The sequence below is a fragment of the Panthera onca genome, chromosome A2 (assembly GCF_046562875.1).
Source record: "Panthera onca isolate mPanOnc1 chromosome A2, mPanOnc1 haplotype 2, whole genome shotgun sequence".
NCBI lineage: Eukaryota > Metazoa > Chordata > Mammalia > Carnivora > Felidae > Panthera > Panthera onca.
Genome location: NC_138340.1, coordinates 36,491,857 through 36,517,163, shown reverse-complemented (window position 1 = coordinate 36,517,163; position 25,307 = coordinate 36,491,857). Strand labels below are relative to the sequence as shown.

Below are 25,307 nucleotides of genomic sequence, written 5' to 3'. Positions count from 1 at the left end.
ATAACTTGTCTGGTGCGCTCTGTTGAACATGCAGAGTTCTGGCATCCTGGAGCCATTGTTAACACTTGGCAACATTTGGGGCCGAGGGGCTGTGCCTGCTTTCAAAGGAGCATGCCATCTCTTTTGACGCAGGAAACCATGGCCCTCCGGACTCATGAGTTGCACGGGGCTGATCCTCTAGGATCTGCTGCCCCCATTCCATTAGGCCAGGTACAGATTTCCAAAGATTAGATTGTAGCATTTTCTATCACAATAAAACTACCATTGTTTTTTTTCTTTCTTCCACAGCTGTTAGCTTATTGACTCTTATTAAAAGACACTGCCGTGGGGGCACCTGGGTAACTCAGCCGGTTAAGTGTCCAACTCATTTTCTGCTCAGGTCGTGATCTCCCGGTTCATGAGTTCAAGCCCTGCGCTAGGCTCTGCACTGATGGCACGGAGCCTGCTTGGGATTCTGTCTCTGCCTTTCTCTCTCTCTCTCTCTCTCTCTCTCTCTCTCTCTCTCTCTCAAAATAAATAAATAAACATTAAAAAATAAAAGTCACTGCTGTGGCCTCTGGGTAAATCATCATGCCATTTTCCTTCTCAGTGGCCTCTCCTGGGTCATATCTACTTCCCGTCTTCAGAGGACATCCTTTTGACAGTTCACCCTGAGGGGGAGTACTCTTCCAGAAACACTTGTACACACACCGTATATGCTCCCACATGAACTCACTCGCACACACGTGTGCATACTTCACCCACACCCTCACACTTTTCACTCCTTTGCACAGGAATACCAGTAGAATGCTCAGACTTATGGGCATTTCAGAGCTGATATCAGCTTGAACCCTGATGTTGGTCAGGCTTGGCTGATGTCAGATCATTCCAAAAAGGATGTCAGGACTGAGAGGAACAGTCAGGAGCACTAACTGGGCTCAGAGAGGAAGGTGGGAAGCTGTCAACGTTCCACTTTATCCCTTTGTCCTTTTACTGAACAGCCTGAGGGCAGCAAGCCAGGGTCTGCTCTGTGTACTAGGAAACTGCATTTGTTATCAGGAAATTGGGTACATTTGAGGAAAGGGTGGAGTTTTGCTGGCATTGCAGGAGGGCCTGGGGGTCCTGGAGTGAGAACCCTTTTGAGCAACAGAAACCCCAGTTTGAACTGTCTTAAACAATAAGGGGTGTTTATTGGCTCATGTAACTGAGAAATCCAAAGAGTTCTAATTTCAGGTGAGGTTTGATCAAGAGCCTGACGCAGTTCCTTGAATTCTCCCTGTGCTGCCCTCTCCACGTGTGGGCATTATTGTCACATTTTCTTCCTTTACAGTGGCCAAGACTGGCTGTGGCAGTTTAGTCCTCACGTGTGCTCCTTCCATGTACTGAGAATTGAGGGCAACTTTATTCCAGAATTCTAAGCAGTATTCCAGAGACTCTAATGAGCTATGTCCGCAGTCCACTCCCCTACTAATCAGTTTATGCCAGTTAGGTTTGCCCCTGAGGGTGAATTGGGGTCAACACATGGGTTGTGTGAGGGTGAATAATGTATAAAATTGGAATTATCACACCAAGAAGAAAAATGGATGCTAGTCACCACTCCACCATCGGGCCAACCCCCTGGCAGAAGTCTCCTGCCTTATTGAGACCGATGGATAACACACTAATATCCCTCCTCCCTGGTGATCGTAACATTTCTGTGGTAGATGTAGGGAAATGGAGCCCTGCCTAAGAATCTCCCTGGTTTATTGGTTTCCCGTTTTACGAATTTTTTTCCAAAATCTCTCCACAGCCCAGTAGATTTGCCTGTCCACCTTAAGGAGAGAAGTTCAGGCATCTAGCTCCTGGGTAATGACTAAGCCAGAAGTTGCTAGTAACCCACACCTTTTTCCTTTTGTGGCATCTTATTTGCAAAGAAGTGATGAACCAAGTGACAGTCAATGTCCTGCTAAGACAGTTTGAGTGGTGGAGAAATAGACACTGCTTTATTGAAAATTCACTAGGGGCCAGAGACTGTCGCTATAGACGCCGTATATATGTTCCTCATTAACAACATTGGGAAGGAGGTGCTTTCTCTGTTTTACAGATGACAAAGCAGAGCCTTAAAGGGGTAACATAATTCCTCCAAGGCCTTAGAGCAGACAGAGCAGAGCTGGGATTTTACCCCAGCTTGGGTAGAATCCGACTTCAAACCTGCGCTTCTTACCTCCCTCTTTTTCTGCAGGAACACACTCTGAGCATTGTCCTCAGCTTGAATTTGGGAGCGAGCGCTCCAATCTTTACCTCCCTATGTGAAATTCTCCCCAACTACAGCCACCCTCACCCTGAGAGTGGCCCCGACCCTCTGCCAAAACCCATGTGGTGTCTCCACATCATGATGGCCTCCATCTCAGGGTTGCTGGTGTTGTCTACTGCCCTACCCACACCTACCCTGTCCATCCCGTGCGGCGAGCCCTGACTCCTCTCGGATTTCATTTCCTTATTTTACAGCACTTTCCGTTCAAAATGTGTATGCCCCAAGTCAGCCTCCACCACACCCCTGCCGTCTATTAGCTAATATGTTCCCCAAGGCTGGTGGGTTGTTTTATTAAGTGTTCCATGGAGACAGGTTTAATTTCCAACAAGGGCCTTCTGGAGGAAGTGTCTTGCTCACCACTCGGAACCTCAGATTACAAGGTGGTGCCTTTGAGGGCTTTTGGCTCTTGCACAACAGAGGGAGGGGTTTTTGTTTGCACGTGGGGGTGGGAGGAGGGCATGTTTGCATTACTATTAATTGAAAGGCATGTTTCATGTGTCAGAAATGCAGAGTTCTCCATGACTTCAAGGGGAACTGTTCAGGTTTGCTCCTGAATTCCTTTTCAGACACAGATTTCCTCCTGATTGCACCTCCCCGTTTCATCTGTGCCTTCTCTCCTACCCATAATCTTGATCAGGGGTCAGCAGGCTGTGACCTGTTTCTGTAAATGAAGTTTTGTTGGCATGCAGCCATGCCCATTGGAGTCTGTGTTGTGTCTGGCACTTTTCCACTATGAAGGCAGAGTTGAGTAGTCACAACTGAGACCCATTTGTCCCACAAAAGCTAAAATACTTACTATCTGGCCCTTTACAAAAAAAAAAAAAAATATATGCTGCCCCTGATCTAGGTCATTAAGCTCCATAGAGAGTCGTGCCCAACCCCCTAACTCTCTTTCCCCTCACAATACCAAGAATAAAAAACTCACATGGCCTGGGCTCCAACAGGAAAAAAAAAAAATCAAATGCCTGATGTTTGGAAAGGAAAAACGCAATCTCATGCTCAATCCAATCTCAAAAAAAAAAAAAAAAAAGTGAATGACACTTTTGTTGCCACTCCCTATTTCTAGGCCCTATCCATTGACAACTGTGGGGATGTACCCCACAGGCCATATTTGCTGCCACAAAACAAACTGAAATGGCTTGCTAGGAGGAGGTGATAGGTAAATTGCAAATGATGAGGTGTTATCACTTAGCAGTTTCTTGCTTCTTTTTTCCTCCAGAAGTTGGAGAAGAGGACAGGAAGGAAAGTGCATATTTTACAAAGGAAATGAGGCAAGCCTATTTAAAGGGGAAGTTGGCAGGAGAAATATGCTCCTTCCTTGCTGGAGAGCATCTGAGCCTGTAGAAGTGATAACCATTGACTGGAAGGATCCAGACACTGAGATGCTTTGGTTTGAGCTTGGCACCATTGGCGTCTTTGCAGCAAAGTTGTAGGCACCTCTGTGGCGTGTCGGCTGGAATCCAGTGCAGGTTTTTCCAAGGGCCTTTGTTCATCGAAACTGGAGCTTTGTAAGTTTTAAATGAGTGAGAGGGTGAACATGCCTTTGACCATTTAGAAACCTTAAGCCAACTTTGGCAAGAGGTTTTAGCATTTGGCACCTTGTGTCTTTTTATGTGGGACTTATGGAAAGGAAAGTGCCCTCCCAGATGGTGGTGGTGAGGGCCTTTTTAATAACATTTTAAGCTTTTAGATTTATGGGATCCCAATAAAATTAAGAATGTGGTGTTACTGATATTCTGTGGGTGAAAAAATAAAATAAAAAGCAACGCATCCATTCCTGGAACAGATGGAAGAATTTATTGGGACACCTGGGTGGCTCAGTCAGTTGAGCGTCTGACTTCGGCTCAGGTCATGATGTCACAGTCCATGGGTTCAAGCCCCGTGTCAGGCTCTGTGCTGACAACTTGGAGACTGGAGCCTGCTTTGATTCTGTGTCTTCCTCTCTGTCTCTGCCCCACTCCTGCTTGCACTCTGTCTCTCTCTGATCTCAAAAATGAATAAACATTAAACAAAATTTTTAAAAAAGGATTTATTAAGTATTATACCCAAGATGTCCTAAAACCAAATCATTGAAAATGCAAAAGAATGTTATTTGAAACCACATAAATATAAATACCTTTACTATTAATATTGTGCATACTGTTTCACTAGGAGAGGCCAAGTTAAATTTAAATTTCAGTTGGATGGGCTGCCATGAAATTAGAAGGCCCTTTCTGCTGACCAGAAAACATGTCACCTTGGATTATTTAATTTCTGGCACAAATGAAGAAAAGACTAGAAAATAATGGTATCAGAGTAAGCCAGACACTATCGTGTGTTCCAAAAAAAAGCACACTATGGTTTAGCAGTGGTTCTGCCTTAGCTTTGGATGTTGGTTTTCCTCAAAGGCAAGAGGGAACATGAGCTGTTTCTGCTGCCCAGCGTCCATTTGCCTCCTTCTTCTGCTAACAGGAACTTCCTTCACTGAAGGAAATGATCTTTCCACACTCTGACCAATTGTCCTGTAGGGGGCTGCCAGTCATGCTACCCCACCCTCCTGGACCCTGGAATGACTCCTGCTTCCTGATTGGCTGAGCCAATCACTATGCACACCACCACCCCCTCTACCCCAGCCACAGGTCTTATGATAGTTAATCAACATGGTATCCCATGATTTAACCTACTGGGGCTGGCAGGGAAGAGCTGGCTCATTAGTAGGTTGGAAGGACATTCACCTGGAGCTTTCATTGTGGTTTTTTTATACCCTGTTGAGATAGCACACCTTAGAGAATGAACGGACCATACAAAGGAAGTGGTGTCAAAGGCAAGAAGAAAGAAATAGTTCTTGGCGTCCTCAAGGCCCATTTGACCCTTCCTGTCCCCCTATTTGGGGAAGTTAAGAGAGCCACAGGTCAGATTCAGCAACTGGAGACAGGTAGACATTAGGGTACCCCAGACATCCAGACAATACCAGTACAGTTCCTGTTTTGCTTAAATTAGTTAAATTTATGTTTCTAACATTCGGAAGCAAAAAGTTTTGTCAAATAAAGACATTGCAATCTCTGTGTAGCTGGCACCCCACATTTCTCTCCTAGGCTGCTAGACTACGTTTCTAACCCCTTTCATTCCTGTCTGCTTCAGCAAGCTTTCTTTGGCTGCCTGTTAATGTGCCACCACTGAGATAGCACTGGTCCCTGCTGATATACATGGATATAACAAGACCTCTTGCACCCTTTATCCATTCCTATGGAGTTTTGAGTTCTGAACCAACCAACTCACCTTTCTCCATGCCTTGTCCTCCTTTCTTGGTATCCCCATTCCCAAGTGCTCATGTGAACTTGACTTCTAATCTTTTTGACCCACTGTGGTTGTGCCCAACTCCACTCAGTACCAAGTGCTAAACTCACTATTCTACCTTTACTGTTGGTCTCTGGGTACCCCAATGTCTGTCTCCAGTCTCTGAATCTAACCTGTCACTATCTTCACTGCTCTATGCCTCAGTTTCACTATCTGTAAAACTGAGATATTAATAAAATCTATTTCATAGATCGTGGTGAGGATCAAAGGCTTAATGAGTGCTTTATATATAACAAATCAATACATTTTTTAAAATGTTTTAATGTTTATTATTTATTTGAGAGAGAGAGAGCACGTGTGCATGCATGAGTGGGGGAGGGGCAGAGAAAGAGAGAGACAGAGACAAAGACAGGGACAGAGACGGAGACAGAATCCAAAGCAGCCTTCAGGCTTCAGAGCCTGATGCAGGCCTCCAACTTATGAACCATGAGATCATGCTCTGAGCCAAAGTCAGACAGTTAACCGACTGAGCCACCCACACGCCCCAAGAAATCAATGCATTGTAACTCAAGTTACATCTGATATTTCTAACTTTAATAAACAAGTTTAAATGTAGAGTCACACTTTTTTCATACTTAGTATTAATGAAAATGATATGATGAATATGATTAGGTTAGAAAACCTATAACTTTTTAGTTTTTCAGAGTTCTATTATTGAACAGAAATCTCAGGGAGATTTTCACAGATTTTCTTTTTGACTTTTCTTTAAGAGAACCCAGGAGAAAATATCCTTAGGAAAAGACTGGTCTCTGATTTTAAGTAGAATTAAAATGTGCAAAGAGAGACCAGTGTGTGTGTGTGTGTGTGTGTGTGTGTGTGTGTGTGTGTGTGTGTGCATTTGCATGCACACACACAGGTGTGGAATAGAGAGAGAACTATACTATATTTCATAACTAGAGTACCTTGAATTTGTAAAATTCTACCATGTCCTTAAGCCTCTTTTATTTTCAAGCTGATTGCATTCGACGCATATTGAAGGTTTCCACACTTCAAAACCTGTCCAGCCTGTTTTTCCTCCCTGTGAAGAATCCTGTGACTGTACTTGAATAGCACCTGATATTCCATAGTCTCAGGGGTAAGCAGTAATGGCAAGAATGAGGCCTGCTTCTCCACTTACCTGATGAGGAAGGGTTCCCTCCTTCCTTCTTCACCCATCACTGAATGCTTCACTTTCCTAGAAAAGATTCTCTTGGAGAATGCGACACTACATGGCATTCCTTGTTGTATTTACCACTCAATGAATTCTTGGTTGATGGAAGAATCTGTCCAGGTTTGAAAGGGGGATGGTGATAATACTTAAGAGTTTCTGAGGACATTAGAATGGGCTGATGTGTGTGCAACTCTCTAAATCAATGCCTGACACGTAGCTTCTTTTCTGAGGAATATCAGAAAGGAGTAGATCTTCCTTTTCCAAGGACTATCTGTGGGTCCATTTGAGCCCCCTAAATCCATGCTAACCTTCAAAGTACCTCTGAGATCCAGACAGTTTGTACTAATGAAGTACTAGGGATCTTACCTAATCTTTGGGTGTCACCAATGTAGGGACATCAGTATTATTTCCACATCCAGCTGCTACTGATCTGTCCTCCTGGATGCTCCCACAAGTAAATGAGCACTGTTCCTCTCCTGCCTTCTGTATTTGAATGAATTGTGCTATAATCCAGACATTCCAAGGTTGTGCTTTCTTTAAACCAAATTAATCACTCTGGATCTTCCTTACCCCTTCTTTAGCCAGCTGTCTCCATGCTAGCATCTCAGGTTCCTTTTTCCTTTTGATTACTGTTTTTCATATATATTATCAATAATATGTTGAGGTCAGTTGTAGTACTATCTCCTAATACCAACAACCCCACCTCCCTTCATGTCACAGTGTTTGTAATCTGGGTTGCTCATTTGGATCTTAGATGTCTCGAAGGCCTAGAGTCAGCTGGGAAATTCACTTTGTACATCGTAAGTTTGATAATTGGTTCATTTTCGTCCTGCATATATTAATTAGGATGCTGTGTTAGACTCTAGGATGCAAAGATAATAAGTCATACATCTTGCCCTCCACAAAGTTCCAGTCTAATATGTAACGTATATTGTTAAAGATTTCCTAGAGTAAAAGAGAAGTCACACGTTAAATTGGCTTCATTAGCAAGGAAACAGTATTATCTCACAGTAGTGAGCATCCCATACAATGCTTGAAGACTCCAGTTTCCCTTGTCGGTAGTTGTCTTGCTTAAATGGCCTGTGTGTCTGGCTTCATCGTCAAACTGGTGGTAAGGTAGCTGTGCCAGTTCTAGGAAAAGTTTCCTAAAAGCTCCCCCAGGAAACTTCTCCCATTAAACTGGGTCTTAATGGCCAGGACTATATCACATGCTGTTTCCTAAACCAATCACTTAGGAAGGAGAAGGGGATTACCAGAATTAGCTTAAGCTATTTATTTTGGGTACAGTGGATGTCGGGTAATTGCCCTATGACCACAGCAGTTGAAGAGGCATAAGAAATGAGAAATTCACTATAGTGTGGTATGTGCCATGATAGGAATCTCTGAGATTCCAGAAGAATTGTCTATACATCGATTACCATATTTAATCATTTGTTGATGGAAAAACTTCAACTAAACTAAAAGCTTTTCTGAGGTTTGTATAAAATACAAGGATTGTATCCCCTAATGTCTAACTCTGGCTTCTTACACTAGGGTAATGCATCGTCTTCATCAGGGTATTAAGAGGTGCCCTAAGGGATTATGGGAAACCCAAAATAAACATGTTGCATCTTCCCCTACGATCAGTTTTACTAAGTGCATTTTTGGAAGGAAAATCAAAGATCTATTATGGAGAAGATTACAAAATCTACATGAAGAAGATTACAAAATCTACATGAATCTTTAAGATAAAATCAGGGAATTCAATTTCCCATTGCTAAAATTGCTTTGGGTCCTGCCCCTGGCCTCTGAAGGTACACATTCCCTCCCCTTTGCCATGTAGTTTACTTGAATGGAATAGTTGAAGAGGGTCAGTCTGCATACATTTTCACTGTTTTGGAAGGGAATTGAATTAATCTGGATGCCCTCCTTTCCACACAACCATATTTCAATGATTGTGGGCCTTTGAAAGTTCTTCTCCAACTCGAACTCCAATATTTATGGTAGCTGTGTTTTATCATGTAAATATGTTTGCATTGTATTTATTTCTTTTTTAATCTTTTTTTTTTTAAGTTTATTTATTTTTGACAGAGAGCAAGATAGAGTGCGAGCATGAGCTAGGGAGGGGCAGAGAGAGAGGGAGACACAGAATCAGAAGTAGACTCCAGGCTCCCAGCTGTCAGCACAGAGCCCGATGCGGGGCTCAAACTCACAAGCCGTGAGATCATGACCTGGGCCGAAGTCAGATGCTCAACCGACTGAGCCACCCAGGTGCCCCACATTGTATTGATTTCTAAACCGAATATCTGAAATTACTCATTTCAATTCTTTATCATCTCTGAAACTATGTAGTGGCATGTATGGAAAATGACATTCAAAAAGAATGCCAGTAACTGTTGACATTCCCAGCACTCTTGTAGTTAATCAGTTAACAGACTTAAGTATTCTGTTGCAGAAATAGAAACAGAGAGCAAATCCACAAGGCAAATGAGTTCAGGTCTTCTTAACCTGCTCCTAGCATAACTTGAAGTAATAGAAACAGAACTAGTTTGAGAACGTCTCAAAGCACTCTTGAAAGGGGCTTTAGAGAATAAGCCACTTAGGAGGACAAATATATCTTGGATAATCCCACTGCTAATGTCAAGACCTCTTTGAATCAGGTCAAATTAAAATCGAGATGGTTCAACATGTCACCTTCTTAGCACACAGTGTCCTCTGCCGGTAGTAGCAATATCTCACACTGAAGCCACCTGATCACCTTTCTAGGTCCCAACCATTTTATCCCAGTGTTGTTTTTCATCTGAGAATTGCCCTGATCCAGTACCAGGCTCATGTTTCTCCCCACTTCTTCCTGGGAAAACACTTCTACTCCAAAGTAGGTTCCAAGCCTTATTATTCTTGGCTTTCAGTTAATTCTAAGCTTTCTTTGAAATGACACTCCATTTGGGGCTCCTGCGTGGCTCAGTCGGCTAAGTGTCTGACTCTCGATTTCAACTCAGGTCATGATCCCAGGGTCGTGGGATTGAGCCCTGCATTGAGCTCCACACTGAGCATGGAGCCTGCTAGAGATTCTCCCTCTCTCCCTCTCTCTCTGCCCCTTCCCTGCTTGTGCTGTCTCTCTCTGTCTCTCTCAAAAATAAACTAATAAACATTAAAAAAAATAAATGACACTCCATTTGTTTAAATGAGTGAGGGCTTTCCTGGGATCATGGATAGCTTTTGCACTGCCATCGACTCATTTGTCTGGTTTATTGAGTATCTACTATGAGCCAAGCACTAAGTAATGGCAGTGCAATGGTGACAAGGCAGGCACTCATGGAGCGTATGGTCTGGGGGTGAGATCCAGCTGCTGTGATGAGGTGCTCACCTGCTTTGAGGAATCAACATTCAAGCTAAGGCTGGAAAGATAAACAGGAGGTCATTGGGTGAAATCCTGGGGTGGAAAAGACTTTTTAGAACTGAAAGAACTGCAGAGGAAGAGCCTGAGGAAAAGAAGACCAGTATTGCCTTCTGTAATGAGGCAAAACATGGAACAGAAACCCAGGCAAAAAGCCTAAAAGGTTACTCAGAGTAGCAGAGCAATCCTTCAGTCAGATCTCATAATTTGAAGTATTTCCTGATTTAACCATCCTTTTCTCTAAATAAGCAGAAACTTCAGCCCAAATTTAATGACTATACAGGTGTTAGAGTACAGATGAACAGAGTGCCCTAGGTTTCTGTTTGAGCAATTCTCCTAGTTTTCAAGGACTCTGGTGTGAAGGACACAGAAGTGTCAGGCTTCATATGGGGACGCTCATTCCCAGGTGTCTCAGCAGATGAAAATCCTCATGCTCCCCACAGTGGGAGCTGGACTTCATGCACCCCACACTCTCCTAAGCTGTGCGGAGCATGGTGAATAAAGTACCAAGGATCAACCTGCTTGGCAATTGCATTTCAATCAATTTCATTTGCTGCTTAAACAATATATGTGAATTGGAGACTGGTAAGTGGTAGAAGACAGTCCAGCAATCAATCCTTGCTCTTGGGATTCTTCCCTTAAGACTTGTTTGTTACAAACACGATTTTTTTTTCTCTTCCTTTTAATTCAATTTTACCTTGAATGACTTCTCGAGAAGTACTTGAATTCTGATTATATTGTATTGCTTTTCCTGAAAAGTCTTTATTCTTTTAAAATAATTATTGCATGTGTACAGCATGACGTGTATGTTTGGATAACATAGACGATGTCTGGAGGGGCACACAAAAAACTAGGCATAGTGGCAGCCTTTATGGAGGGGACAAGGGCAGGGCTGTCACTTCCTTCCATAGCATCTTCTTGCGGTTTAGATGAAAAAGATTGTTTCCTCAGAGCCCAGAGTTGTGGCTTATCCAGCAGAGCCCAGGCTAGATTATAACCTCCACTCACTGCCTCAGCCACATGCCATCGTGCAGTAAACAATTTGAGCAATCTTACATGGCAGTCCTGAAAATGAGGAACTGGGGAACCAGGATGGGAGAGAGACTTACATTTCATTCACTCCATAACATTTTGTATGATTTCATGTGCATTTCAAAATTAGGGACCAAAAAGTAATATGTGCTGATGCAGAAAATAAGGAAAAGAGAGCCCGCCAAAAAATAAATAAAAATCATCCAGTGAACCCAACTCAAAATCATGGTCAATAATTTGATGTATTTTCCTTTAGTTGTTTCCTGTCTACGTTTAGTGAGTTTCACGGTGGAGTTCACGTGCAGTACTGATTTCTGGCTTTTATTTTTACTGTGTTTTGTCCAAGAGACATCTTTTTCCAGTCAAGAAATTTGAACGCCTTTTCCTGACGATACACCTATTGCATGCTCTTTGTAGAATATTTAGGAAATATAGGTAAAGGGTTAAGATGTGTTCTATTTTATTTATTTATTTGTTTCTTGGTAAGAGTTTTACTGAGATATAGTTCACATATAAAGTTCACCTGTTTCAATTGTGCAACTCAACAACTGTTAGTATATTTACAGAGTTGTGCGACCATCCCTATAATCTAACTCTAGCACATTTTCATCGTCTTAAAAAGAAACCTTGTCATCCCCCCCATTTCCCCTACCCTCCCTCCAGACCCCCTCAGTCCTAGGCAACCACTAATCTACTTTCTATCTGTGTACACTCGCCTAATCCAGACATTTTATGTTAATGGAATCATAAAATAGGTGATCTTCTCTGTCTCCTTTCACTTAGCATAGTTTTTTCGAGATTCATCCAGTTTGTAGCAGGGATCAGTATTTCCTTCCGTTTTCCGTCATTATTTTTTTATGATTGCTTGATTATTTATTCTTGATTAATATATTTTATTTATTCACAAATCACAGAAATCACCCTTTTAAAATGTTTATTTATATATTTTGAGAGATAGCACAAGCAGGAGTAGGGGCAGAGAGAAGAAGAGAGCGAATCCTAAGCAGGCCCCACACTCAGCATGGAGCCCCATGCGGGGCTCTATCTCATGACTGTGAGATTATGACCTGAACTAAAATCAAGAGTTGGATGCTTAAATGACCCAGCCACCCAGGCCCCCCCAGAGTTGTTCTTTTTAAACACATGTTTTTACTTCTTCAGAGTATATACCTAGGAATGGAATTGCTGGGTCGTATGGTAATTCTGTTTAACCTTTGGATAGATCGCCAATCTTTTGCACAGTGACTGTACTATTTTACATTCATACCAGCCATGTGCAAAGTTATAATTTCTCCCATCCTTGCTGTCACTGGTTATTGTTGTTCTTTTTGATTGTATCTATTGTCATGGGTATGAAGTGGTATACCGTTGTGGTTTTGATTCACATTCCCTAAGGATTAATGACGTTGAGCATCTTTTTATGTGCTTAGTAGGCATTCATATATCTTTTTTTTTTTTTTTTTTAATTAAAAGCAGGCTTCATGCCCAGATTGGAGCCCAGTGCGGGACTTGAACTCACAACCCCTGAGTTCAAGACCTGAGCTGAGATCAAAAGTCAGATGCTTAACCGATTGAGCCACTCAGGCGTCCCTCATGTATCTGCTTTAAAGAAATGTTTATGCACATCCTTTGCCTATTTTTAAATTGTGTTATTTGTCTTTTTCTGACTGAGTTGTAGCTCTTTATGTATTCTGGATATAAGTTCCTTATCAGATAAAAGATTTTCAAATATCTTCTTCCAGTCAGTGGCTGTTTTGTTTTGTTTTTCATTTTATTTATGGTATTCTTTGAAACGCAAAAATTTTTAATTTTGATAAAGTCCAATTTATTTTTCTCTTTTGTTACTTATGCTTTTCATAGCATACCTAAGAAACCACTGTCTAATTCAATGTCACAAAGGTATACAATTATGTTTTCTTCTAAGAATTTTGCAGATTTCCCTCTTACTTTTAGTTCTTTGGTCTATATTGAGTTAATTTTTGTATATGATGTGAGGTAAGAGTTCACATTCATTGTTTTGCATGTTTGTATCCAGCTGTCCTAACAGCGTTTGTGCAAAAGACGATGCTTTCCCATTGAGTGGTGTTGGCTCTCAAAAATCAATTGACCATAAATGAGAGGATTGATTTCTGCACTGTTGATTCTCTAACATTCATCTATATATCTGTCCTTATGCCAATGCCACTCTGTCTTGATTACTATAACTTTGTGGTAGGTTTTGAAATGTGATCTGTTGAAGTTAACAAAACATCCAATTAAAAACAGCTTAAACTATATAAGGCCCTTTGTTTTGTCCAAGAGACATCTTGTTTACATCTCATTGCAAGCCATCTGAATGTGGGCTGCTTCCAGCTTGGTTTGACATCTCAACATCTTGACATTTGACATCTTTGACATCTCAACAAAGTCAGCAAGAACCCAGGCTTTTCCTATACTTTTTTTTTTTTTATCTTTGCTGTCAACACATGTCCTCTTGGTCACAAGATAGCTGCTGTGGCCCAGAGCATTGTGTCTTCATACAACAGTGTCCCAAGCAGGAATCAAGGAATATGCTGACAAAACTCTGTGTTCTTCCTTTTTTGTTTTCAGAGGGAAATCTTTTCCAGAACTCTTTAGAAGGCTTCACCGTATATCTTACTGACAGATGGGGTGTCATGCCTTCCCTCAGATCAATCATCCTTAATTCTAGGGGTATGGAAAATGAAGGCTCTGAAAAGGGGGATAGATGGTTGATGAACAGACAGCCGACACCATCTGTGGAAATATATAAACATGCAAAGAATAAACCAAAATGATCTGAAAGCCCACCAGACTGAGATGCTAATGGAATCTTTTTAGAGTGAGGAGATCTGCCTTAAATTTCTTTGGTGCCAGTTCCTTCAAAAGTGAAACTCCTGTTTTCTTCCTCTGTTGTTGATTCAAGACCAAATGATGAAGTTCTTTTCTTCATTCCTTTCAAATACTGCCTAGAGCTCTCTGAACTCTTGATCTGAAGAATATACATCTGTTTTCTCAACTCTATAAAATATCCATAGGCCTTCAGCCTGTTAGCATGCAGCTTTCAGCTTCTTTCTCCTGTTGACAATCCATTTTGTAGTTGAGAACAAAATGTCACTAATGTCAACTTTCAGTTAATTTTAGAATAGTAAGATAAAGTAAATACCTTTACATCTTTTTTCTTTCCTTCTTTTTCTTTTTTTGGCATGCCAAACTTTGCTTTTATTTTGTTCTTACTGCTCAGGGCCAAATAGTCGAAATTCCTAGCAATAATCCTACCAAATCATTCTGTATTTTTTAGCAATAACAGGAAAATGATCTATTTTTTTATAACTTACTTGTTTGATGGCCAGAGTATACTGGTTTTGAAAGTTTTTACTACTTTGCAAGCGATTATCTTGGCTGATTTCTCTTATTTTGTTTTACTACAGTTATTGGCACATAGATAGTATGATTGATCTTTAGAGAGTCAAGATTCCTTACGTATCTTTTTGTTTTCCTTCTGTCATTTGTTGTATAGAAGTGAAGTTCCACTGGGTTTCAAGTAACTACTCGTAACTCCCATAAAAATGATTCTATTACTTTTCATCACAGAATTTCTTTTTCTTCTTATTGCTGTTTATTCTTACTTAAATTGGGTAAGTCCAAAGGGTGGGCATTTTGTCACATTCACTTCCTGGAGGAATACACAAGTCCCAGAGCCATTCATACCCTATAAACTGTAGTGTGAGGCCAAAGAAAATAACTTATAAGTGCAAAAGAAATTAACCTTCTGTCTCTCAAATTAAGAAGGATTGGAAAAATTAGCACTATATCCTTTAAGATGCTTTCAAATGCTTTTCCCACTGATCTTCAGCAAATTACCCAGCTTCTCTTTATCTCAGTTTGTTTATCCATGAAATGGGGCCAGCAATGCCTTTCTCCCTTGGAGCTTGGGATAATACTGTGAGAATCAACTGATGCTCTATGTGGGGCTGCCTTTATTTATTTTGAACATAGGGTGCTATATAGACCAATTATTACTATTTTAAGTTTGTCCTTGATGGTGTGCATGTAAATTAAGTATAAATAAGAGGTGACAAATTATGGGGGTGAGAGGTAAGTCACAACATTGATCCTATTTCTTCTTCCAAAATGAAGATCAGCTCTTTCCCACTGACCTATGTGGGCTTCTTGGGAACCAACATCCCCTTCAAGTGCTTTCACATCGACACAAGATGACTTCTAAAATTTGACTTGGCAAGAGCTTCCAATATCTGTTCAGTGGATTAACCAGTAAAAATGGATACCTTGTGGAGTCTAGCATGTTGCTCCCTTTTTTGTACCTCATACAATAAAGATAGCACCGCTCCTTTTTCCTTTGAGGAAGAAGAATTTGGTTTAGTAAAATAACAGATGGGATTTTTGAAGAAGATGAGAAGATTTGGTTTGGTTTCTTCCTTTTTTTTTTTTTTTTTTTTTTTTCCTCTAGGAGTGGAATGAGTTTGCCAAAGAGTAGAAGCTGGATAGATGCCTTAGTGCTGGATATTATTTAGTTTGTAGTGTTTTTTAGATCTTTGTGAGGCCAAAAGCCATTCAGAGTCATGAAGGCAGCTGTAGAACTTAACCAGCCTCCTGGTCAGCCTTGACCAGGCTATTGGCAATAACGACTGGTTCCTTCCCTTTCAGGATTCTACTACTTCCGCCTACTCCCTTCCGTCTCCTCCTGCTTGAGTCCAAGACTAAAGCTCTCCTTGCTCTCTCAGCCAAGGGGAAGAGGAGAGAAAGCAGGAGTAGAGGGAAGAACAAGACCACATAGCCTCTGGATCAAGTGGGATTGAAGCAGAACTTCTCTTCCCCCTACAAGCCCTCCTGCCTCCTCCTTGGGGTGAGATGGAGAAAGGGGAAGGTCAAAGAGACCCCCTGAGTGAGAAGCCTGACTCTGCACAGTTGCTTTGAAAGGGACATCTTCACCCACCAAACCCTCACCCTGCTCTGCAGGTTAATGTCCTGTGGTCCTGGTGGGATGAGAGACCTGTTGGTCTCCTTTGGCTTAGTTATGCAGACATTCCCACAAGCCTACCCTAAGCCTTTTCTTCTCACCCCTGGAATTCTGCAGCTGTCACCCAGATGGGCTTCCCTGTCCCCCTACTGCTCAAGCATCCTCTTCCGCCATTTTACCTAAGCTCCACAAATCTGGGATCTGTATTGCCCTAGGGCCTTAGTTCTTTTTGCTCTTCTGCCTTGGAGGACTATTTGTGTCTCTTCCCGCATCACCTAGCTCTCTTCCATTCAACCCTTTGTCTCAGCTGCTGTTTCACAGCCTCAGAGACGCACTCCCTGACCGCCCCCCCACACCGCCATCCTACATTACCTGTCTCCCTTATAACCCTTGTGGCAGTGCCTGCTTCCTCGGTATTTCTTGTTCCCTTGTCTGCCTTCCCCACTCTTCTCTAAGACCCACTTAGACAGAGATCATCTCTGTTTTGTCACAGTGCATTCTAGGTACTTAGTTCCCTGCCTAACACATAATGCAAACCCAGTACCTAATTTTTTTAATGACCAAGACGTACGTACTTGGGGAATGGATGAACTTCTTTCTGTATTCACTGTCGAGACAAACGGTCATTCATTTGTCAGTTCAATAAACAGTTACTGATTGCCTGCTATGTGCCAGCCCCTGGGGAGACAAATATGAATAAGACCCTTCCCCTATTTCCACCAGTGGTTTCTGAATGGGGGAAGTAGGTACCACCATACCTAGGGACAGTCACAATGTGTGCAGGCGCTTTTGTTGCTGGTATCGTAACGACTGGGAGCACTCCTGAGGATGTAGTGGGCAGAGCCCAAGGTCACAAAACATGTTCCAATGCATGGGGTTCTCCTGTACAGGGAGAAACCGTCCAGCCACGCCACCCCCACCTCACCTGCAGGGATTCCTGATAGAGCTTCCGGTCTAATAGAGAAAAGAGGAGAAAGGAGAAATACCCTGCTGCAAGAGAAACTTTGTAGCAGTGCATGGCCCAAGGGAGACATCAGTATTCCACCTTGGGGTCATTATGGGAATTTTTTTAATGTGCCAAAGAAGGGCTTCACCCCAGGTAAGAAGGCCCTAATTTAAGTGAAACGATGAGGCTCCTGGGTGGCTCGGTTGGTTAAGCGTCCAACTTCAGCTCAGGTCATCATATCGCGTTCGTGAGTTCCAGCCCCACATTAGGCTGTCTGCTGTCAGTGCAGAGCCTGCTTTGGTTTTTCTGTCTCCTCTCTCTGTCCCTCCCCCACTCTTGCGCTCTCACTCTCTCTCAAAAATAAACATTTTTGAAAAATCAAAGTAAAAGAAATGAAATGATAAAACCAAAAATTAAAGTACTAAAATATAGTTTGTGATGAAAATCACTGTTCCCCATTTTTAGGATAAATCACAAAAAGGTAAGTGAAAATAATAGAAAATGACATTCCAGTTCTTTCTCAACGGGCTTTGAGTTGATTATAGCTCTTTGTGAGTGCATGAAGACCATTATAAAATGATTGCTGTATCCTTCCCCAATCCGCCTTTTTGGGGGACTATCAAGAGGAAAGAATGTTTCCCTCAGTGAAAGTCATGGGAGAGGAAGACCAGGGTATAGCATTTAATTAGACAAAGGGTCATCAATCCTTGCATGACCGGCACATTGGGCAGGAGAGTTCTTTTTTGTGGAGGCCATCCTGGGCATTGTAGGATGTTAAGCAGCATCCCTGGCCTCTACCCACTAGACGCCAGTAGCCTCCTCTCTCTCAGTTGTGACAACCAAAAATGTCTCCAGACATTGCCACATGTCCCAGAGGGAGGGATGCAAAATTTCCCCTGATTGAGTGCCATTGAACTAGACCTTGTTTTCATCCCCCTCAGGCCCGATGTCAGACATTCAGAGTCTATCAGAATTTAGCCATACTGACTTTTCAGGTACATAGACAATACAGCTTAAAAATGTCCACTGACAGTGAACTCTGTCTTTTTGATGGGCAGAGGGGACCACTGGAAGCTGCTATGTTACCAACTGGCTATCTCTTTCTAGAGACAGGAGTTGGCATTTTGTGTTGTCTTTCTGGCATCCTGCTCTTCTTCCTGCTGATTGCTCAAAGGAGAACTCCAGGAGCCTCAGGGATAATGACAATTTCTCTTTTACCTCTGTAGCTGAACTCTCAGGTGTCTGAGTAATGCTGTCACCCGAAGCATCTCTTTAAGTCTCCAGAGAGAGCTGCAGGAAATTACAGTGTATTGCAGAGAACTCTGATGTTAAAGAGGAAGGAAAGTCCTAAGAAAGAAAGAAAAGAAAGAAAGAAAGAAAGAAAAGAAAGAAAGAAAGAAAGAAAGAAAGAAAGAAAGAAAGAAAGAAAGAAAGAAAGAAAAGAAAGGGCAAGATAATTTTGAAGCAAGCTTGATTTAGCTCCCTTTCCACTGGAAATTTTAGACCAGCTTCAAGGGTGTGTGCCTGGGATCTGGTTTGTCCCATGTGGTTAGTCCATTTTAAGAATGATGCCACACTTGGGTCGTTCTTTTCTCCACTGCTGCACATCTGGGTTCAATTGTTCCCCCCACTTCCCTCCCATTGGTACCTGGTGTGGAGGAACTTGACCTTCCTTCCTTCTTGTCCTAGAGCTTCAAATCTCTCCTTCCACAGGAGAGGAAAGCTGTTTGGCTTAGAAGCAGCATCAGTGTTGACATTGGTGGCAACAAGATGTCTTGTCTTGTCTTGTCTTGCATCCAGCTCTGAGTGTCCAGCAGCTCTCCAAGTCCCCAGGGAAAGTTGGCTGTGCTGGGGAAGACCGAGCTTCAAAAAGCTTTTTGGGAACTCGACTTTTTTTTTAATGTTTATTTATTTTTGAGAGAGAGACAGAATGTGAGCAGGTGAGGGGCAGAGAGAGAGGGAGACACAGAATCTGAAGCAGGCTCCAGGCTCTCAGCTGTCAGCACAGAGCCCGACGCAGGGCTCGAACCCACAAACCGCGAGATCACAACCTGAACCGAAGCTAACCGCCTAACTGAGCCACCCAGGCGCCCCTGGGAACTTGACTTTAGACCTATGCACAAAGAGAGAACAGTCCCGGTTTCTAGAGCATATCTTCTGAGAGCATGGTGTCATGAGACAGAGATAATTGACCTGTTGGAGGTTTTATTCTGGTATTCCCTTTGCTGCCCGACATTTCCGAGAATACAGTCATGCTGCATCATTAAAAAAATAAATATACCACAACCATTCACTCATACTAATATGCCACTTTTGAAGTTCAGTAGTTTTCCATTAGAATGATGACATTTTCATTTTCAAACCAAGTTCAACTTCTTTTGATTCCATAAGACCTAGTATATTCTGATTTTGTATAAACACCGTGACTATTATGTTGGGAAATATCATCAGAATGCTAATACTAATGAGCCCATAGAGGAACTTACTGTGAAGAATTGTTTCCAAATCTTGGAACAGGTCTTGTGTCCAGTGAACTAAACAAAAACTCTTAGGTGATTTTATTAGTAATAAAAAGAAGTAAAAAGTAGTAAAAGAAATGTCATTTAAAAGTTTCGTGATTATGGGCACTTCAAAAACAATAGGCACTTTGAGAACTCATTTTGTGTTCTGACTGATTGAGTTTCAACTGAATTAAGATTCCAAAGGCACATTTGAAACCTGAAATAAAGCTGATTTACTTGTCGATAATCTGTCCTGAAGCCTCTGAGCTAGTTCAGGAGAAAGGCTTTGGCACCTTAACTTTCTGCCACTTAATAGCAAAGATTAGAGCCCAGGTGTGAAACCACCAATAAAATACAGACAATTGTCCTACAGATGGTTTCTGGGGGAAAAAAACCAACATCCTGGAATTTGCTGTAGTGCTTTTGCTGTAAGAAATGTTATATAGGGGCGCCTGGGTGGCTCTGTTGGCTAAGCGGCTGACTCTTGATTTGGCCCAGGTCACGGTCCGCGTTGGTGAGTTCAAGCCCAGCATCAGGCTCTGCACTAACAGTGCAGAGCCTACTTGGGATTCTCTCTCTCCCTCCCCCTCTCTCTGCCCCTCCCCCACTCACTCACTCTCTCTTGGCCTCTCTCAAAATGAACATTAAAACAAAACAAACGTTATACTATTATATGGAACTGAAATGTACACATATTCTAAAGGAAAATAGACACTGGTGGCATATGAGGCTCCTTGAGGGCTTTTTCCCAAATGCCTTAGGCAATATCAATTCCTGGGGGAGAACATAAAAAAACAAAAACAAAAACAAAAACCATTAATTATCTGGTGACTTCATGAGTGGTCAAACAATTTCCTTCAGTTTGAAGTCGAGCATAAACTACCTGTGCTGTTTTGTTCTGGCAACTGCTGCTAGACATATCCAGAGGCCGAATTTTACAGAACCAAATCAGGGATTCTCCTGTGAGCATGATTTCTCAGCAAATAATAACTGGAAGCTATCTGCTAAAGACCAAGAACACTCTTTGTTTTTCTCAAGAACGGACTGCTGCATTGGAATTAGCACAGTGTGAAGGTGAGGGAACCTGCCCTCTGGCTGGCAACAACAGGCGGGTTGTCATTTTCGTGGAGACCCTCAAATTAGAAGCCAAGGCAAGTTGTGCAGGCGCGCGCACACTGTTGCTCTGAGACCGTTGTCTTCATCTCCTGCCTCCAGCACAACCAAGGAGACGGTCAGGGCTGTCCCCCCAGGGAAGTGAGGTCCCAAGGGATGCTTCGGAGGATTTTTTTTTTTTTTTCCTCCTGCATCTGTGGCTGCCCAGAGGTATTTATCAGCGTGTACAGTGTGTACAAAGACCCTGTAGTGTAAAGTGAGATGCTCCCCAAAGCGGTTTAGGAGGCTCAGGCTGCTGCTGTGTGTGCGTGTGTGTGCGTGTGCGTGCGTGTGTGTGTGCGTGTGTGTGTGTGTGTGTGTGTGTGTGTGTGTGTGTCTGCAGAACGCGCAAGCAAGAGCGCTGAAATGCAGCTCTCCTCTCTGCCTGCAAAGAGTCGCTCCACTTCCCCCTCTGCCCAGCGCACTCGGGGAGCGCCAGGGGGAGTCCTCGCCGGCCAGGGCTTCCCGCGCCCCGGGAGCGCCGAGGGCTCGCCTGGCGGAGCTTAGCGCAGCTCGCTCGGCGCTGCCAGCCAGCGGAGCGGGCGGGGGTGGACACTGGGCTTCTGTGTGCCAGCCGCAGCCGTTGGCTGGCGGGCGCCCAATCCCGGGGCATGCCGCCGGAGGCTGGCCGGGACGCACGGTGAGAGACGAGTTTGGTGGAAGGCTTGACCCCCAGGCTGCCCGCAGAAGCCGGCGTCGGGAACCTAGGCGGTCGGGCCGCCGCGGTGGGGGCTTGCTGCGCTGCAGCGGCGGGGAGCCGGGCAGCCCCGGGGTTCCAGGGAGGAGGCGGCATGGCTTCGGTGTTCATGTGTGGAGTGGAGGACCTGCTGTTCAGCGGCAGCCGTTTCGTGTGGAACTTGACCGTGTCCACGCTGCGGAGATGGTACACGGAGAGGCTGCGGGCTTGCCACCAGGTGCTGCGGACGTGGTGCGGGCTGCGGGACGTGTACCAGGTGAGCCAGGGCGCGCGGCGCCCCAGGGCCCTTGCAGGATGCCAGGCGCTCTTGGGAAGCCGGTTCCACCTGTATGATTTTATTCTCTCTCTCTCTCTCTCTCTCTCTCTCTCTCTCTCTCTCTCTCCACCTCTCTCTTTCTTTAAAACTCCTAGCGGGCTGCTTGGCTCCTGGGTCAATTTTCAGCAGCTGTGGATAACTGTTGCCTGACAAAGCTCGTGGATTGTCCCCCTTGGGCTCGGGGGCACTTGCGAGTTCCTACCAGCATTTGCAGACGTCTGTTACAGAGTGATGGTGTACTGCCTGGCACTTAGCTAAGAAAGCTGTGGCTTTGCAGCAGAAGGTCTGCCCGAAGCGACTTTGACATTCAGACGATCCCTTCTTTTTCTTGTATTGGGGGGTGGGGGGGGGGGGGGTGGGGGTGAGCATCTCAGGATCAGCCATGTCACACCAATTTACCATCAGGGGGGCCTTGGTGGGTTTTCATTCTTTGATTGTATTTCAGTTTTCCATCAGGCAGCCCCACATTGCAAGGCAGAGCCAGGAAAAGCTGATTCTGTGTCTACTGGCTTTTGGAGGAAGGACAGCAAATTGTGAATACTTTGCAGGAGGAGGATGGCTAGGGGAGGGAGGGGTGGCCTGGCTGATCGTTGTCGGAATGCTTACATTTGGATTTAGTCCCCTCACACAACACAGCCTCTTTATTTCTCTGCTAGGTCCCATCCTGCAGACAAAAAATGCAGCAACTTTATTCAACTGGGAGACCGTTCATCTTCTCTGGGGACTGAAGCTTCCCTGGATGTTTTTTTTTGTTTGTTTTTTTTTTGTTTTTTTTTTTTTTTTTTTTTTTGGACAGTCATTTGTGGGTTTAAATAAAGTCCTCTGCTTGGGTTGTTAATATCTTTGAGGTTTAAAAAAAAAAAAAAAACTACATTGCATTTAGGAAGATTAAGCCTGGTGTTTGCTATAGGAATATATCATCATGTTTTCTTTCCTGAGATGTGGAAAGAGCTTTGTTGCAGTTCCTGGCTCCCCCTACTCTCACCCCCTTCCCACTATGGCTATAATGTATATCTCATTGTATTGAGTCCTATATGGGATCGGAGCCTCTGGTTTTGACAGGCTGTAGTCTTTCATCAATCAAGCAAAATTAAAAGATCGGCACGGGGGGGTTAAACTGTGGGCGTGTAAAGAATCAGCATCCCCTCGTCATCCTTGATGTCCGTATCAGCCTTGTTAAAATGTGCTTCTTGCTTTCACGACCCCTACTTTGGGTAACATGTCTCTGATGTTTTGCAGTTTGTGAGAATCCCACAGCCAGGCTGAGAAGCGGGGCAGCATGTGGGGTTTGAGAGTAGTATGGAGCTGTGGTATAGATCCCATCTGGCTACAGTCCACGGATCACCTGGCATTTCAGAGCCTGAAGTGTCTGCCTTTGAGCATTTTTCTCTTTGGGGAAATCATTGTTGCGTTGGTCTGTAGGAGAAGTGACCCCGATAGAGTTTTGTTTTTGCTTTTTAAGGTTGGAGAAACTTTTAAAAGGAGAACACAAGTATTGGAACCAACCAGACAGCCTTTATGTGTCTCTCCCCAAGTTCAGGGGAGCTATAGTTTATCTCTTTGCGGTCAGTGACCAGATAAAAAATGGAGGTTCCAGGATCCGGAGACCCCATGGACTCTTTATAATTATTTTTAAGAACCACAGCAACTTGAAGGATTATCCTACTAAACTGAAGATTTTCTCTTCTTTAAATGGATGGGGACTGAGCCAATACCCTCTCATGATAATAAAAAAGGACATCTAAAATAATGATAAGCGGAAAATGATCTCTAAGTTTAGAGTTTCCTGTACATGGGAAAAGAATTTTAAGAATATTTTAAAACTTGCAAGGACCACAGATTTCTTAATTGCACAATATAAACTAATTGCTAGCAAAGAAACAACATTTTCGGGACGCCTGGGTGGCTCAGTCAGTTAAGTGTCCGACTCTTGGTTTCGGCTCAGGTCATGATCTCATAGTTTGTGAGTTCGAGCCCTGTGTCAGGCTCTGTGATGATGGTGTGGAACCTGCTTGGGATTCTCTCTCTCTCTTTCTCTCTGTCTCTCTCTCTCAATAAATAAAATTTTTAAAAACTTAAGAAAAAGAAACACTATTTTCATTAATGCCTTTTAAATAATGATCAAGAAAATAGTCATTTAAATTATATAGAACTGAAAGGCAGTATAATAAAGTAGTTAATACCTTAGGCTCCAAGTTAGAGAGACGTAGGAATAAATCCGACCTCTGCCTACACTTGATCATGAGTAAGTTACTTATCCTTACTATGCTTCAGTTTAATCATGCATAAAATGGGAAATATAATAGTGCTAATCACAGAGTTTGATAAAAGAATTAATTGACACAAGATATTTAGCCCAGTGCCTAGAGTTTAGGAAGCATTCAACAAATGTTATCTGCTCTATCATTTTAGAAACCCAACTCATACTAACCTACAAATTAAAAAGAAGGCACTTTTGACACAATTGAGAAGTCTAGCAGTTGGATGAACTTCAGGTATGGTTTGATCAGAGCACTATACTTGTTGCCTATGATTCTTCCAGCCTTGTTCGTGTGTTGGCTTTTTCTTCGGCTGGTTTCTTCCATCATGATAGCAGATAGCTGCAGCAGTTCCAGGGCTTAGATCCAGATATCAACCTATTCAAGAAGAAAGAAAATTTCTCATATCCACCAGCTATCAAAAAAAAAAAAATTCCAGTTTTCACTCTGATGGGTTAACTTAGGGACGGTGCCCACCCCCAATGCCATGCACTGAATGGCACAGGGAATGGGATTATAATTCAGCATTCTCAGTGGGAGTGACATGACCCCCAAGAGGCAAACATTGTTTCTTAAAGGTAGGAGGGTGGCACAAAAATCTTACTCTTTTTTTGTGTATAGAGCACAGATGTGCATAGAATACCTAAACAGATATACAGGATTCTACTGGCATTAGAATTTGCAGGGGGAGGAGGTGACTAGCAAACAAAAAAGTATCTAAAAGGCTCTTTAAAAAGATGATCGTGAATAAAACTGTTGAGAAACACTAATTACACTGATTGGCTTAGACCAGTGGGAGAGCAGACCCATTTGTGAAACTGGGAGTGAAGTTGGTCCCAGGCAGACCACACAGCTGCCAAACAGTGGGGGAGGGTCAATGCTCAGTTGAGCTGCAATCAGCAATGCCCCCTACACTTGAATTATTAGAGAACCTCAAATCTAGAGCTCTCTAATATAAAAAAGATTAATGGCAAATATATTTCTAAGTATTTCGCCGCCGTAATTTGAGTTAAAGGGGTGGGGGCTCATCATTAGAATACCCTTATTGCTATCCCATAATTACAAATTCTAAAGCACGAAGGGGAGTGTTCAGTGGTACTGTCCAGTTTAGTGGCAAATGGACTGGAAACACCACAGGGTTACATATTTTACTGAACTCAGTTTTTTATCATCTTGACGATAGAAAGGTGTCATCTTTCTTGCTTCTAGTCTGAATAGTCTGGTTTGTAAGGAAATCCGGGCTCAATCACGCCAGAGAGAAATAAGGGTGGTGCGGGAGATATCCATTACATG

General features: G+C 43.0%; 1 protein-coding gene across 8 annotated transcripts in view; it reads left to right on the top strand.

Moving 5' to 3' along the window:
* Window positions 1–25,307, top strand: part of FRMD4B (FERM domain containing 4B) — a 321,761-nt gene that overhangs the window by 129,918 nt on the left and 166,536 nt on the right. The window contains exon 1 of one of the 8 annotated variants that reach the window (XM_078442819.2): window positions 21,100–21,696. The exons of 5 other annotated variants lie outside the window; for them this stretch is intronic. In XM_078442819.2, coding sequence (XP_078298945.1) covers window positions 21,535–21,696 — 162 coding nt within the window. In that variant the 5' untranslated portion in view covers window positions 21,100–21,534. Of the gene's footprint in view, window positions 1–21,099; window positions 21,697–25,307 lie in introns of those variants that run through there. 2 more of the 8 variants (XM_078442828.2, XM_078442826.2) reach the window with 2 other exon arrangements.